The sequence below is a fragment of the Helobdella robusta genome, assembly GCF_000326865.2.
Source record: "Helobdella robusta unplaced genomic scaffold HELROscaffold_19, whole genome shotgun sequence".
Taxonomy (NCBI): Eukaryota; Metazoa; Annelida; class Clitellata; order Rhynchobdellida; family Glossiphoniidae; genus Helobdella; species Helobdella robusta.
The window spans coordinates 2,299,937-2,312,764 of NW_008704034.1; the positions used below are offsets into that span (position 1 = coordinate 2,299,937).

The 12,828-nt window shown below is 37.4% G+C and overlaps 2 protein-coding genes across 2 annotated transcripts; both read left to right on the forward strand.

Annotated features, from left to right (window-relative positions):
- Positions 1-2,323: 2,323 nt before the first annotated feature.
- Positions 2,324-7,602, forward strand: HELRODRAFT_77204 (hypothetical protein; the record flags this gene model as incomplete). The annotated part of the gene is made up of 4 exons (XM_009016813.1): positions 2,324-2,426; positions 3,615-3,773; positions 6,940-7,083; positions 7,415-7,602. The coding sequence occupies 4 exons, from the start codon at positions 2,324-2,326 to the stop codon at positions 7,600-7,602; spliced, it is 594 nt and encodes a 197-aa protein (XP_009015061.1).
- A 2,908-nt stretch (positions 7,603-10,510) lies between these two features.
- On the forward strand, positions 10,511-11,486 carry HELRODRAFT_76869 (hypothetical protein; the record flags this gene model as incomplete). The annotated part of the gene is made up of 3 exons (XM_009016814.1): positions 10,511-10,652; positions 10,764-10,964; positions 11,230-11,486. Coding segments are annotated over 3 exons (600 nt in total), but the record flags the coding sequence as incomplete, so codon positions are not given.
- Positions 11,487-12,828: the final 1,342 nt, after the last annotated feature.

Genomic DNA, 12,828 nt, shown 5'->3' on the forward strand with positions numbered 1-12,828 from the left:
GTATCAGCTGAATGCTGTGCGACACCACGAGTCTGTAAGTCATGACAAATTCCAGAGTAAGTGCTTATTATACTTTATTTTGTAGGATTTAGAAAATGTTATTGTTTGTTCATACTACTGATCAACAAAATCTGCCAAAATTTACTCAAAAAATAGAATTTTGAGGCCTGAATAGGGGTAGCATTGTAATTTATGAATGTGTGTGAAGCAAAGGAACCACCAATTTTAAGTAGTTCAACCTGAAAATCGGTCGTTTCGTCATTATTTTATAAAATGTGGTTAAAATTTGTTTGAAAATTGAAGCAGATGAAGATAAAGATATAGATCGGTGTTCGTAACACGGTGAGTAACAGATGCGCTAACATAGATGATCAATAATAACAACAACATGGCATGCTTATATCTGCCTCACCACTGAACAGTCTTATCACTGTGCTGATGGTTTGAATTAAATTGCTACGATTATGTTTAATAATTGCTTTTTTTTAAATTGATACGTTGAACAGTTCTAAATATTTCCATGGATATTATTTTATATGAAGATTTTAATATATAATATTTAAATTTGTAGAAGACAGACACATTTCAGCATGAATTTTTGCAAACATCAGACATGTGTATATTACATTATAATGTACATTCTCCTACACGAAAGATGCGTCGTTCATCTTCAACAACCTACCACTCCAGTTCAACTCGCAATAATGGAGCTGGGACCAAATGCTTCCAGTAAGATAAGTGCCAGCAGCTTTTGTTCTGGGTTTTACACTTCTTTTGATGGGATTAACACGACCTGTCCTTCGGGGACCGTGTTATCGTTAGTTGATGAAGTAACTGAAACGTTTGGCGACGTTCCCAATTATGAAACTTTCTGGATTTCAGGAAAAACTTCCACCGCGATAAATTCATTCTCGGAAGAATGGATCATGTTGAATCTAACGGATACATTCCTTGTAATAGCTGTGGAGCTAACGTTCGGGAGTCCTGCAACACTTCAGGTGGACACACGACCGAACACAATGGAGATTCAGAAATGGGACCAGGCTACCGGGACATGGATGACTTTGAATTACTATTCTAACAATTGTTTGACTGATTATCAAATTTCTACAACTGATTTATGGTTTGGTATTTCGCGCAAATGCCAAATTAGAAAACCTCTGTCTTTGATTGGTTCCGGCAATTACGAGGTATAATATTCATGACCTTTGCACTGAATTTTGAAGAAGGTTATTTAGTAACTTTTCAACACTAAGACAATCATCAATGAAAGCAAATTAAGAATCATATTTAAAAGTGATTTTTAAACTGCAAAAATGTTACTTATATTTCAAGGTTAACTACAGACCAATTGATGACTTTGGCGACGTCATCTATACGAACGAAACCATTCAAAGATTCTTCATGACGTCAGCGATCAGGGTTAAATTTAAAACTCCGCCCATCGCTGATAACCCAGATACGTCATATTACACCGTGTCTGACTTCAACGTCAAATACCAGTGCGCATGTTTTGGTCACGGCTCGACATGCGGTGGAGTGGTATGTGTGTGCGTGCGTGCGTGTGTGTGTGTGCGTGCGTGCGTGTGTGTGTAGTATAAATTTTCTTATTTTGTATCTTTACGATTACCTCTCACAAAGTCTTATCTTACGTCATCATCCACTCTCATCAGTCGTCTTTACAATCGTTGTCGTCATCGTCATTGTGACATCATCATCGCCGTATTCGTTATCTTTCCACTGTTGTCACGGCCAACAACCAAACATCATCATCATCACCAACATCACCTCGTCACTATGGTCACTAACATCACCACCAATAAGAATGGAGGCGAATGCGTGTGCGGTCACAATACGGCCGGGAAGAACTGTGAGATCTGCCAACCGCTGTACAACAACGTGCCCTGGCAGATGAATCCCATCCAATCAGCTGCCACCTTTGATTGCCAAGGTCGTTTGGGATATTTTTAGCTCTCGAATATTTGTATCAATGAAAATTTTTAACGATATATTTTTTTTCCTCAAAAATAGTTTCACCCCAAATCTTTGAAACGTTGTTAACTACCGCATTTATAAAAAAACTATAAAACAACAACACAAATAAAACAACACCCAAGAGACAATGTAATAATTATGATAAAAGCAGTTCAACAACTACAACGAAATAAATAAACTAACCACAAAACAAATACAACAACAAATCATAACAACAACAGCAACATTACCACCACCAACAACAAGCAAAATACTTAATCGCGACGCCACCATAGTTTGCAACTGTACCGGAAAGAGTACATCCTGCCAGTACAGTCCCACTGACAACATGGGAATATGTTCCGGTTGCATGTACAACAGCACCGGGAAGCAATGCGAACTTTGTATAGCTGGATACTACGTTAATCCCAATGGGAATATTACCACCATGAGTAGCAGAACAGTTCTGGATCAGATAGGTATCGATTACGAATACTTCCGAATGTCCGTTACGAATATTTTCAAATGTCGGTTACAAATATTTTGGAACACCGGTTACAAATACACTTACGGTTTCTTACGATTATTCTATAGTTTTTATTCTTCTAGATTGTAGGATTACAAAGAGTAATTTTTTTAGATAGAGCGAGTTTTTGAAACCGTTAAGAATTTTCTCTAAATTATCAAATGCAATTCTCAATTCATTCACTCCCATAGACTCGCATCATTCAATCAGATAATCATAATTTCCCGCTAAAACATTCTTACCATTTCATAAATTTTTTCCAGGTTTTGACGGCATAAGCACATTCAGTGAGGACCAGTTTTATTATTCTTCAACGATAAACTTATTTATTTTATGACGAAAAATTCTTTTTTTCTCCAACAACATATTTAATATTAGCAACAACAACAGTTATTATTATTATTATTATTATCATTATTAATATTATTATAAATTTTAAATAAATTTCATTTTAAATTCATTTTATTCTAATTCCTTCTTTTACCATCTGATTTCTTATTTTACTGTGTGGAAACAAAAGATAGTTTTCATCATCATCATTATTATTATTATATTATTATTATTGTTATTATTATTATTATTATATTATTATTTTGGTTTGATTATTATTAATAAATAATTTTCTACAGACTACAGTAGTACCGACGTATGCATTCGTTAGTAATTTTACTAAAATTTCTTTTACTTAAACAATATTACTAAATTACTAATAGATAACCAGCTGGAGACGTAAGATTATTATCACAAAGTAATATTTACTGATTGTACTTTACACTCAATTACAATAACTTCACACTCATTTACAATAACTTTACACTCATTTATAGTAACTTTACACTCAATTAAAAATACTAAACCACCATTAAAATTGCTGAAACTATCGATAATAATACTCTGAAATTTCTACAAAACGTTATGGGCGGCGCGGCGTGATAGTGTAGTGGCTAAATTGCCTGGCACTACTTTTGCAGAGACCGGTTTCAAATTCAAAGTGGTCCTTGCCATATTAGTGATGTGATACATTGATTTCACACGTGTTTAATCTTGTTACCTTTGAAAAAAATTATTAAAGAGAATAGTGAATAAAATTGATAATACCAAAAAATTACTACAGCATGTAGTTGCAGTCCTGTCGGTTCTATGATGATCAGCACACCGTGCAACGCCTCGACTGGTCAGTGCGTCTGCAAACAAAATGTCAAAGGTCAACATTGTGATACCTGTGTAGATGGATTTGTAGCCCTCGATGCGTCTAAACCCGATGGCTGCTCAAGTTAGTTTGGTGTTAAGTGTTTGGTTTTTTGTTACATTTTCCGTTCTGGTTGGTTGCATGGATTTATACTTTGTTTGTTGGAATTACATTGATGCTCAGAGTTCAACGTCTGTTTGGATTAGAAGATAGATATTTCAAAGTTTATACGTTGTTTGTGTTTGTGTGAGTCAATACAATTCTATTTAAAAACTATGGATCGTTGTGGAGTGAGTAACTCTATCGATGTTAAATACCAATCAAGGTAAATTCATGATTCATGATGAAAATATTCTTCTTATCAACGTTATCATCTTCATCGTCGTCGTCATCGTCTTCAGTTTTCATCATCATAGACGTCTACACCACCATATTAGCATTACAACATCACATTCATCTTCTGCATCATCGTCAAATTTGATAAGAATGTAACTGCTTGGACGCCGGTACGATCACATGTGACAAATCAAATGGGACTTGCGTCTGCAAGAACAACGTTCTTGGTGCTCAGTGCAACAGTTGCAAGGTTGCTTAGGCGGTTTTTAGTCAATCAATTAATTATTCAGTTCGATCAATCCGTCAACCATTCTATCGATTAATCAATTAACCAATTAATCAACATTCAATTAACTAACTAATTACGGTTGTTAGTTAATCATTCAAGTGTTGTTAACTAAGCAAAAAGTTTATTATTAAATAACACATCTATCTGTCAAAACTTAACAACGAACAGCCAACCAACCAACCAACCAACCAACCAAGCACCAACCAATCAACCAACCAACTAATCATCCAACCAACCAATCAACCAACCAATAAATCATCCAACCAAGCACCAACCAACCAACCAAAAACCAACCAACCAACCAAACACCAACCAACCAACCAACCAACCAACCAACCAACCGACCGACCAACCGACCAACCAACCATCCAACCAAGCACCAACCAATCAACCGACCAACCAATCAATCAGGACACGTACTATAACATGAGTGCTTCAAACACGGATGGTTGCACGTTTTGCGATTGTGATCCGGGTGCCTCGACGAATCGCACGTGCGACATCTTCAGTGGACAGTGCACGTGCAAGCAAGTACTCGTTTTATACCGATGTTGCTCCGAGTGGAAAGAGAGAGAGAGAGAGAAAGAGAGAGAGAGAGAGAGAGAGGAGAGGAGGAGAGGGCGAGACAGAGAAAGAGTTAAAAAAGAAAGTGAAAAATGAATGAAAATGTGTTGATAATCAAACAAAGTTATTACATAATTTGGAAATTTAATTATGAAATTATTTTGAAAAACAGAAGAGACACATTGGGAAGAGATTGCCGGCAGACGAACATCAACACTTTCGCGCCATATTTTGATTACGTCACACTAGAAGCTGAATACTCTACTAATGTTTCTGTAGGTCATGGTGATGATGATGATGTAGGTGATGATGGGTCACGGTGATGATGATGATGATATTATGAGCGATGATGGCGAAGATGTTGTAGGCAATGGTTATGATGATGATGATGATGATATTATAAGTGGTGATGTTGACGATGCGGAAGTTGTTAATGACTCGCCGCAATAATTATGACGTCAGAATATTTTTCGTTATAATAACAAAAATGTGGATATTTATATTATTATCAAACAAAAACAACAACGCCAACAAAAACAACAACATCATCATAGTAATAATCTTATCATCATCGACAACAACAACAACAAAATACAATAATAATAATAATAAAAATAATAATAATATAATATAATAATAATATTAATAATAATAATATAATAATAATATAATAATAATGATAATAATAAAGAGCCAGGACGTGGCGATCAGAGTGGGTGGGGGTGAGGTTGGTTCCACGTTCACGGGGCGGGGTTTCCTCAGCGTCATGCCACCAAAGTCCATCTACTTCGACGTCCAAGTACCATTTTCATCCAACTATCAAGTCGTTCTGCGATACGAGGTCTCGGAAATTTATATAATGCAAACTTACAAACAAATACACACACATACATATACATATATACAGACACACACTCTCACTCTCTCACACTCACTCACACACACACAAACACACACACACACAAACACACACTCTCACCTCAGAGCTCAAGTCAAATCAACTCCATCTCTGCCAACTTCACACTTCCGGTTGCAATTTCAAGTCTGCCCTCTGTCTCTCTCGGTCCGTGCCCCAACACAACGGCCCAATCACAAGTGGTCACTGGAAGTATCAATGCCATGCCGAAGTCTGGTTAGGTTTTTTTTGTAATTGTTGTAATGGAGCGCGCGGTAGTGTAACGATAAAGATGCCTGGCACTGGAGTGATTGGAATGCAGCAGAGATCCCTGCCTGTCACATGCAGAACCTCGGGTGGCTTTTTCATATATGCCGCTGTGTTTTTCTTGCCGATACCTCTGAAAATTTCTGAAGTATTCTTTCATTTTCAGGTTTTTCCATTTTAACAAGCGCCACGTCCATATGCCTCGTTGGAAAAACTGCCTACAGTCTGAAACTCGATATTCCCATCGGAACGAACTTTCTACTCGATTCGGTAAATTAAACCTAAAAAGTTAAATCACAGTAATTTTCATAATTTTTTTTCCTCCTCTTCATCACCGTGCTCTCCTCATCATCATCATCATCTCTTCCTCACTTCGTCGTCGTCACCATAACATTTCAGGTGGTGTTACTTCCATTCGTTGATAACTTGGCTTCATTTGCGATCAGCAACGAAACGGCACGCGCTCAGATGAAAGCCTGTCTGACCGAAGAACAGTCGGTCAATTATACCGCGCGAGACCAACTCGCCTGTGCGCCATACGAATATTCGGCTATGATCGATCTTAATTCCGGATCTTTCGGTGAGTAGTTTTTGTTGTTTCTATCGATTTTGTTGTTTTCGATGACGTCATAATTGTTGTTGTTGGCATTTTGAGTGTTGGGAGATGTGGCGGAAGTGAATGTCGTCGTTGTTATTTGTGGTAATACTTTTTTTACAGTTGTACATTGCCGACAATGATGAATAGATTACTCAGTTTTTATTAATTATACGTAAAATCTAAGCGTAGAAATCCTCAACATGCGAGGCTAGCAACACCAAACAACACACACCACACAACACCCCACTTCGTCATCAGCAACCACACGACAAAATTACTACCACCGCCACCACCACAACAGGCTGTTCATGCGATCCGATCGGCAGCTATAACAACTCCTGCCAGCAACGCGGCGGCCAGTGCTTCTGCAAACCAAACACATTGCTAAGAAACTGCAGCCAGTGCAAGGTCAACAGTTATGGGTTCGGGATCAACGGCTGTACAGGTAACCGTTTAAAGACGAGTAAATTCATATATTAAATAATTATATATAAAGAGAGAGATAGAGAAAAAGAGAGAGAAAAAGAGAAAAAATAAAAGAGATAAAAAAGAGAAAGAAAGAGAAAGCAAGGATGAGAACGATAAATATAGAATTTTTTCGGAATTTAAGAAGGTGTAGTGTATACTGTTGACACATACAAAAATTTATAAAAAGAATTATTAAAATAGTATTAATATTACAACAAAAACAACAACAACAACAACAACAACTACTACTACTACTACTACTACTACTACCTTTTACTACCACTACCATTACTACTACATACGCAAAGAATGTGGTTGCCATCCGAACGGCTCGGCAAGCATGCAGTGTGCCGAGGGTGGCAACTGCACCTGCAGACCAAACGTCATCGGTGGCAAGTGCAGCCAGTGCATTGATAAGAATTATGGTCTGGCTTCTGGTTTGTTTATTTACTTGAACTTTTATTTTATTTGTTGCATTTTTACCTTTAATTTCTAATATATTTGTGAAAAACTGGTCATTTGGTAATATTTTTATGAAGAAATTGTAACAGATTTAAATATGCAAAAACAGCAAGACAGAAAAAATTTAAATTAAAATTTTGATAGACGCACAGGGCGTAGAAATAATGTGTACACGCACCAAACATACGGACAGACTTACAAACATAAACATACAAACACATAGAAACATAAAAAATATAACATATTCCAGGGAACGGTTGCACACCATGCCAATGCGTAGGACTGTATGTTGTTAACGATACTTGCCTCGACGATGGGCAGTGCTTCTGTTTGCCTGGAGTTGGAGGTCTTCAGTGTACGACCTGTTTGAATGGGTGGGTGCACAATGTTGTGTACAATTTGTTGGTTGTGTGAATGGTTTAATCAATCAATCAATCAATCAATCAATCAATCAATCAATCAATCAACTAACCAATCTATTAAACCACCCAAAATTTAACAACTAATTGACCGACACACAAACTAATCAACCAATAACATGACCAGCTGATCATCTAGCCAATTAATCAATTAATCAAGCAACTAACCAACCATGCAATCTATCAATTAAACAGATACTTTGGACTTACGACATCAGGGTGTAGCAAATGTAGTTGCGACACTTACGGCAGCGTGAATGGTGGCTGTGACCCAGTTAGAGGAACATGCACATGCAAGATGAATGTGCAGCCAAGTGTCATTTGTAACACTTGTAGACCAGGTCAGATGGTGGTAAAGATGTTCATTATCACAAACGTCACAACGAGCATCATCATCACAACCAAACAACATCATCATCATCATCATTCTGATCATCATCATCAGGATATTTTGGCCTAGGACCGTACAGTGATGATGGCTGTTTGAAATGTTACTGCAGTGGTCAGTCTAATAACTGCACCTCGGCTTCTGGCTGGTTAGTTGTACTAATAGTACTCATGCTACTCTCTCTTTTTCTCTTTCTCTTTCTTTCTCTTCTCTCTTTCTCCTTTTTTCAGTTAAATAATAAATAAAAAAAATAAAAGATTAATAATTACTTATTTGCAACTGTAAAAAAAACTAAAAACAATTTTAATGCAGTAAAATACTGGAAACATTAATAAATTCATCTCTAACATCAACAAAAGTCATCAATAACATCAATAACATCAACAAAGTCATCAACAACGTCAGTATAAATTACAGCAACCGCAACAATAACATCAACAATATAATTTACATCGCCAGGTTTCAAACGGTATCCGAATCGAGATGGGACATAAATGTCGGCGATGTGTTCGGAGCAACGTGGACCGGATCCGACACCGACGGAAATCCCATCCCTATTGCTAAAGTAATCCTGATAACGAGTGCAGTGTCAGTAGCGTTTTATCAAAATAAGTTTTATTTTAAATTATTCAAAATATGCCGATAGATAACGAGTTGGTAACTTTTTTTTCATTGATTCTTACTCCTATATGAATTTTCATGTATGAATTCAAAATTACATTAAACATTTAGTATGATTATATCATCATTTTCTCCATCATTTTCAACTTCATCATCATCTTCACCATTATCATCATCATCTTCATCATCTTCACCATCATCTTCATCATCTTCACCATCATCTTCATCATCTTCACCATCATCTTCATTATCTTCACCATCATTTTCATCATCTTCACCATCATCATCTTCACCATCATCTTCACCATCGCCACAAAACCAAACAGCCAAGTGATGCAGATGACAAACAACGACTCCAGCACGACACCACTTTACTTCACCTCCCCCAACACGTGCACCGCAACTGTGGTCGCCACCGGTACCACATCCACCATCTGCTTCAACGGCAACAAGGCATCTTCATACGGACTCAACCTCGAATTCGGTCTCATCTTTAGTCCGTCGCAGAACGGCCAAAATTTTTCTTTCTCCTATTCCTCTGGAGATGTTGTGATAAAGTCTGGTGGTGCTGATCACTCACTCGTGGCTAATCTCCCGAATAATCCTGGTCCGAATTTGACTTCTTACGTGGTCAGTTTAAATTGTTTTGTTGTTTTGATCAATTATTCAAAACTATTTTCATATGCTAGCAACAACAAAAATGCTATAAACAAAATAAATATCCATCTTTCAGATAAAAATGGCCGAGTCTTCGTGGTTTAAGAATGCGGTCAGTTCAGGAATCAGGCCCTCCTACCAGGAGTTTATGCAGATCCTTTACAACGTGAAAAGTATCATGATTAGAGCCAAATTCTCAACGGTGAGTGAAATGATTTCGTTGTTAACGTTGTAGTCAACGAACATGTAGAAAGTAATCTTATGCATGAAAAACAAATTTCGTCAGTGGTGTTCGTTCAATGTGTTATACAAATTAGCGTTAATTTTTTGATAGTTTGAAAAATAGGCTAAATGGAAAAAAATGGATAATTGTTTGTTGAATAATTTGGTAAATAAAATCCGTAACCAAAAATTCTAAATAGGACGTCGGATCTGTGACGTCATTACAGTACGTTCGTCTGGGATATGCCATTCAAAGTGTTACCGGAAGTAACGTTCCAGCCACGAATGTGGAGATGTGCGTGTGTCCTCCTAACTACGAAGTAGCGATGGGTTCTTACTTATTTGTTTATTTTTTTTCCAATGCTCATTAGTTGAAACTTTTTCAATTCTAATCCACAATAAAAATACAAACACTGTCATTTAACTGAATGATTTTCAATGAAATTATAACAGTAATCAGAAAGACGAGTGTATTAGTTATAACAAAATCAAATTACTTTGAAGGATAAAATAATTAAAAAATAAAATTATTTGACTCCATCCTAACAATTGAACAGGGCAACCAATGCGAGAGGTGTTCAGCTGGCTTTACGAAGTCCACCATCACCAACAGCTTAAACAACCTGTGCCTTGCCTGCAACTGCAACAACCACCAATACCCGAACACGACCTGCGATGCTCTGACCGGCAAGTGCGTGTGCACCCATCATACTACAGGTGACCACTGCGAACTCTGCTCACCTGGCTACTATGGAGATGCCACACTCGGACAACCAGGTCAGAAAAAATAACTTCACATAACTAGACATTAAAAACAACGCTCAAAATAATTTGCTGTCAACCAACAACAAACCAACATTGAGACAAAACCAAAATGGATGCGAACAGACAGTTGCAAGCCGTGCATGTGTCCTGGAAACGTGAACGATATGAATGCATCGGCACTTGTCCACTCCAGTTTGCGGACCTGTAACACGACATCAGCCACAACGTACGTCTGCAACTGCGATCCCTCCTACATCGGCGACAAGTGCGACAAGTGTGCTGACGGTTACTACGGTACTCCTGATAACCCGAATGTACGTTTGCGTCTGCTTGCATGTTCGTTTGTGTTTTTTTTGTGCATGTTTGTGTACGTGTGGGATTGCGTGCGTGATGTTTGCGATAAAATGTTCGTCTGTCGTGTTTTTTTGTTATGTTTTTGTTATGTTTTTTTCTGTATAAACAATTACTTTTAATAAAAAAATTTCATGGCGTGTTTTGTGGAAAGCTGTCGTCGTCCGGTACGCACTAAGCGCTATATAAATGACAATTTATTATTGTTATTATTATAACAACTTGCAGATAAACGGAGGAAAGTGTCAGTGGTGTGACTGTAGCAACTACAACGACGGCTCTTGCGATTCCGTCACAGGCAACTGCACGAAATGCGACAAGTTTACGACGGGGGTCAAATGTCAACAGTGCATGCCCCTTTATTATTCACCCAACATCACCCTCTCGAAACAGTGCTATCGTTCGTTTGCTGTTGTTTTTTGTTGTTGTTGTTGTTTGGCTGTTTGTTGTTGTTGTTTGTTGTTGGTTGTTTGCTGTTGGCGTTTATTTAGCTAATGTTTTGAGACATTCAATTTATTTTTAGCGCATTCAGTTTAAGAAAAGTCACATTACTTGTAATATTTCATTTTAAAATCTCTGAAAAAAAGCAGAAAATAAAATTCAGCGTCACTTGAAAAGAACAAAACATCGGTAAAAATTTTACCCTCCTTATCTCCTGGACAGCCTGCCAATGCAACGGCGAGCAGTGCAACAACATGACAGGGGGGTGTAGTTGCAAGTCAGGGGTGGACACTAGCACGGGGTGTAAAACCTGCCTACCCGGATACTACAACCTCTCAGCCATTTCCGGTTGCGTTCCCTGTAACTGCGTGGGCATAGGTGTTGTTAGCGGATCTTTGTCTTGCTCGGTCGGTAGTTGTAGTTAGACGAATAGACGGTTGATTGGATGGATGATTGGATGGGCAGATTGAGGAATGAATAAATGAATGAATGGATGAATGGGTGGATGGATGGATGAATGGATGGACAAATAAACGAATGCTTTTAAAATGTCCATTTTTAGTTTTCTTTCACTTAATTTGTAAGTTCATTAAATTTATACACCAAAAATTTATTTCCAAATACTCATTTTTTTAAATCGGCATTTTTTTTCATAAAAATTATAATTATATTTGAAAAAAATAAATTTTTTTCCTAATTTAACCAAGGACAAAGGTGAATGCATGTGTCAGTCGAACTTCACTGGCTCCAGATGCGATCAATGTTCCACGCCTTATACGTACGGTGTCGGGTGCAACTGTTGGTCCCTCTTATAATTTTACTACTATTCATTTATAATGATTAATTTAATTACTATTAAATTAATTTAATAGTAATTTAATTTAATTACTATTAAATTAATTTTTAATGAAATAATAAAACGATAATATTTATTATAAGTGACAACTGATTTGAATGGTTCAAAATACGTGGTTTAATTTTTGCTTTGGATCATCTGCTTTTCTGTCTGCCCATATCATCATTCATCCATCCATCCTTCTGTTAATTTATTTATCTATCTATTCATTCATTCATTCATTCACTCATTCATCCATCCATCCATCCATCCATCCATCCATCTATCCATCCCTCCCTCCCTCCATCCATCCATCCCTCCATCCATCCATCCATCTATCCATCCATCCATCTATCAATCAATTCATCCACGCAGCTAATTGCTCATGCATGACCAGCTACACGATAAACGGAAACCAATCGTGTGACGTCACGTCCGGTCAGTGTTACTGCCTGGATGGTTACAGCGGCCGAGCGTGCGACGTCTGCAATGCCACAAGCGAAAGTATGTCAAGTGACGACCTGGTTTTTCGAACGCTGATTGGCTGGCTTACATAAATAA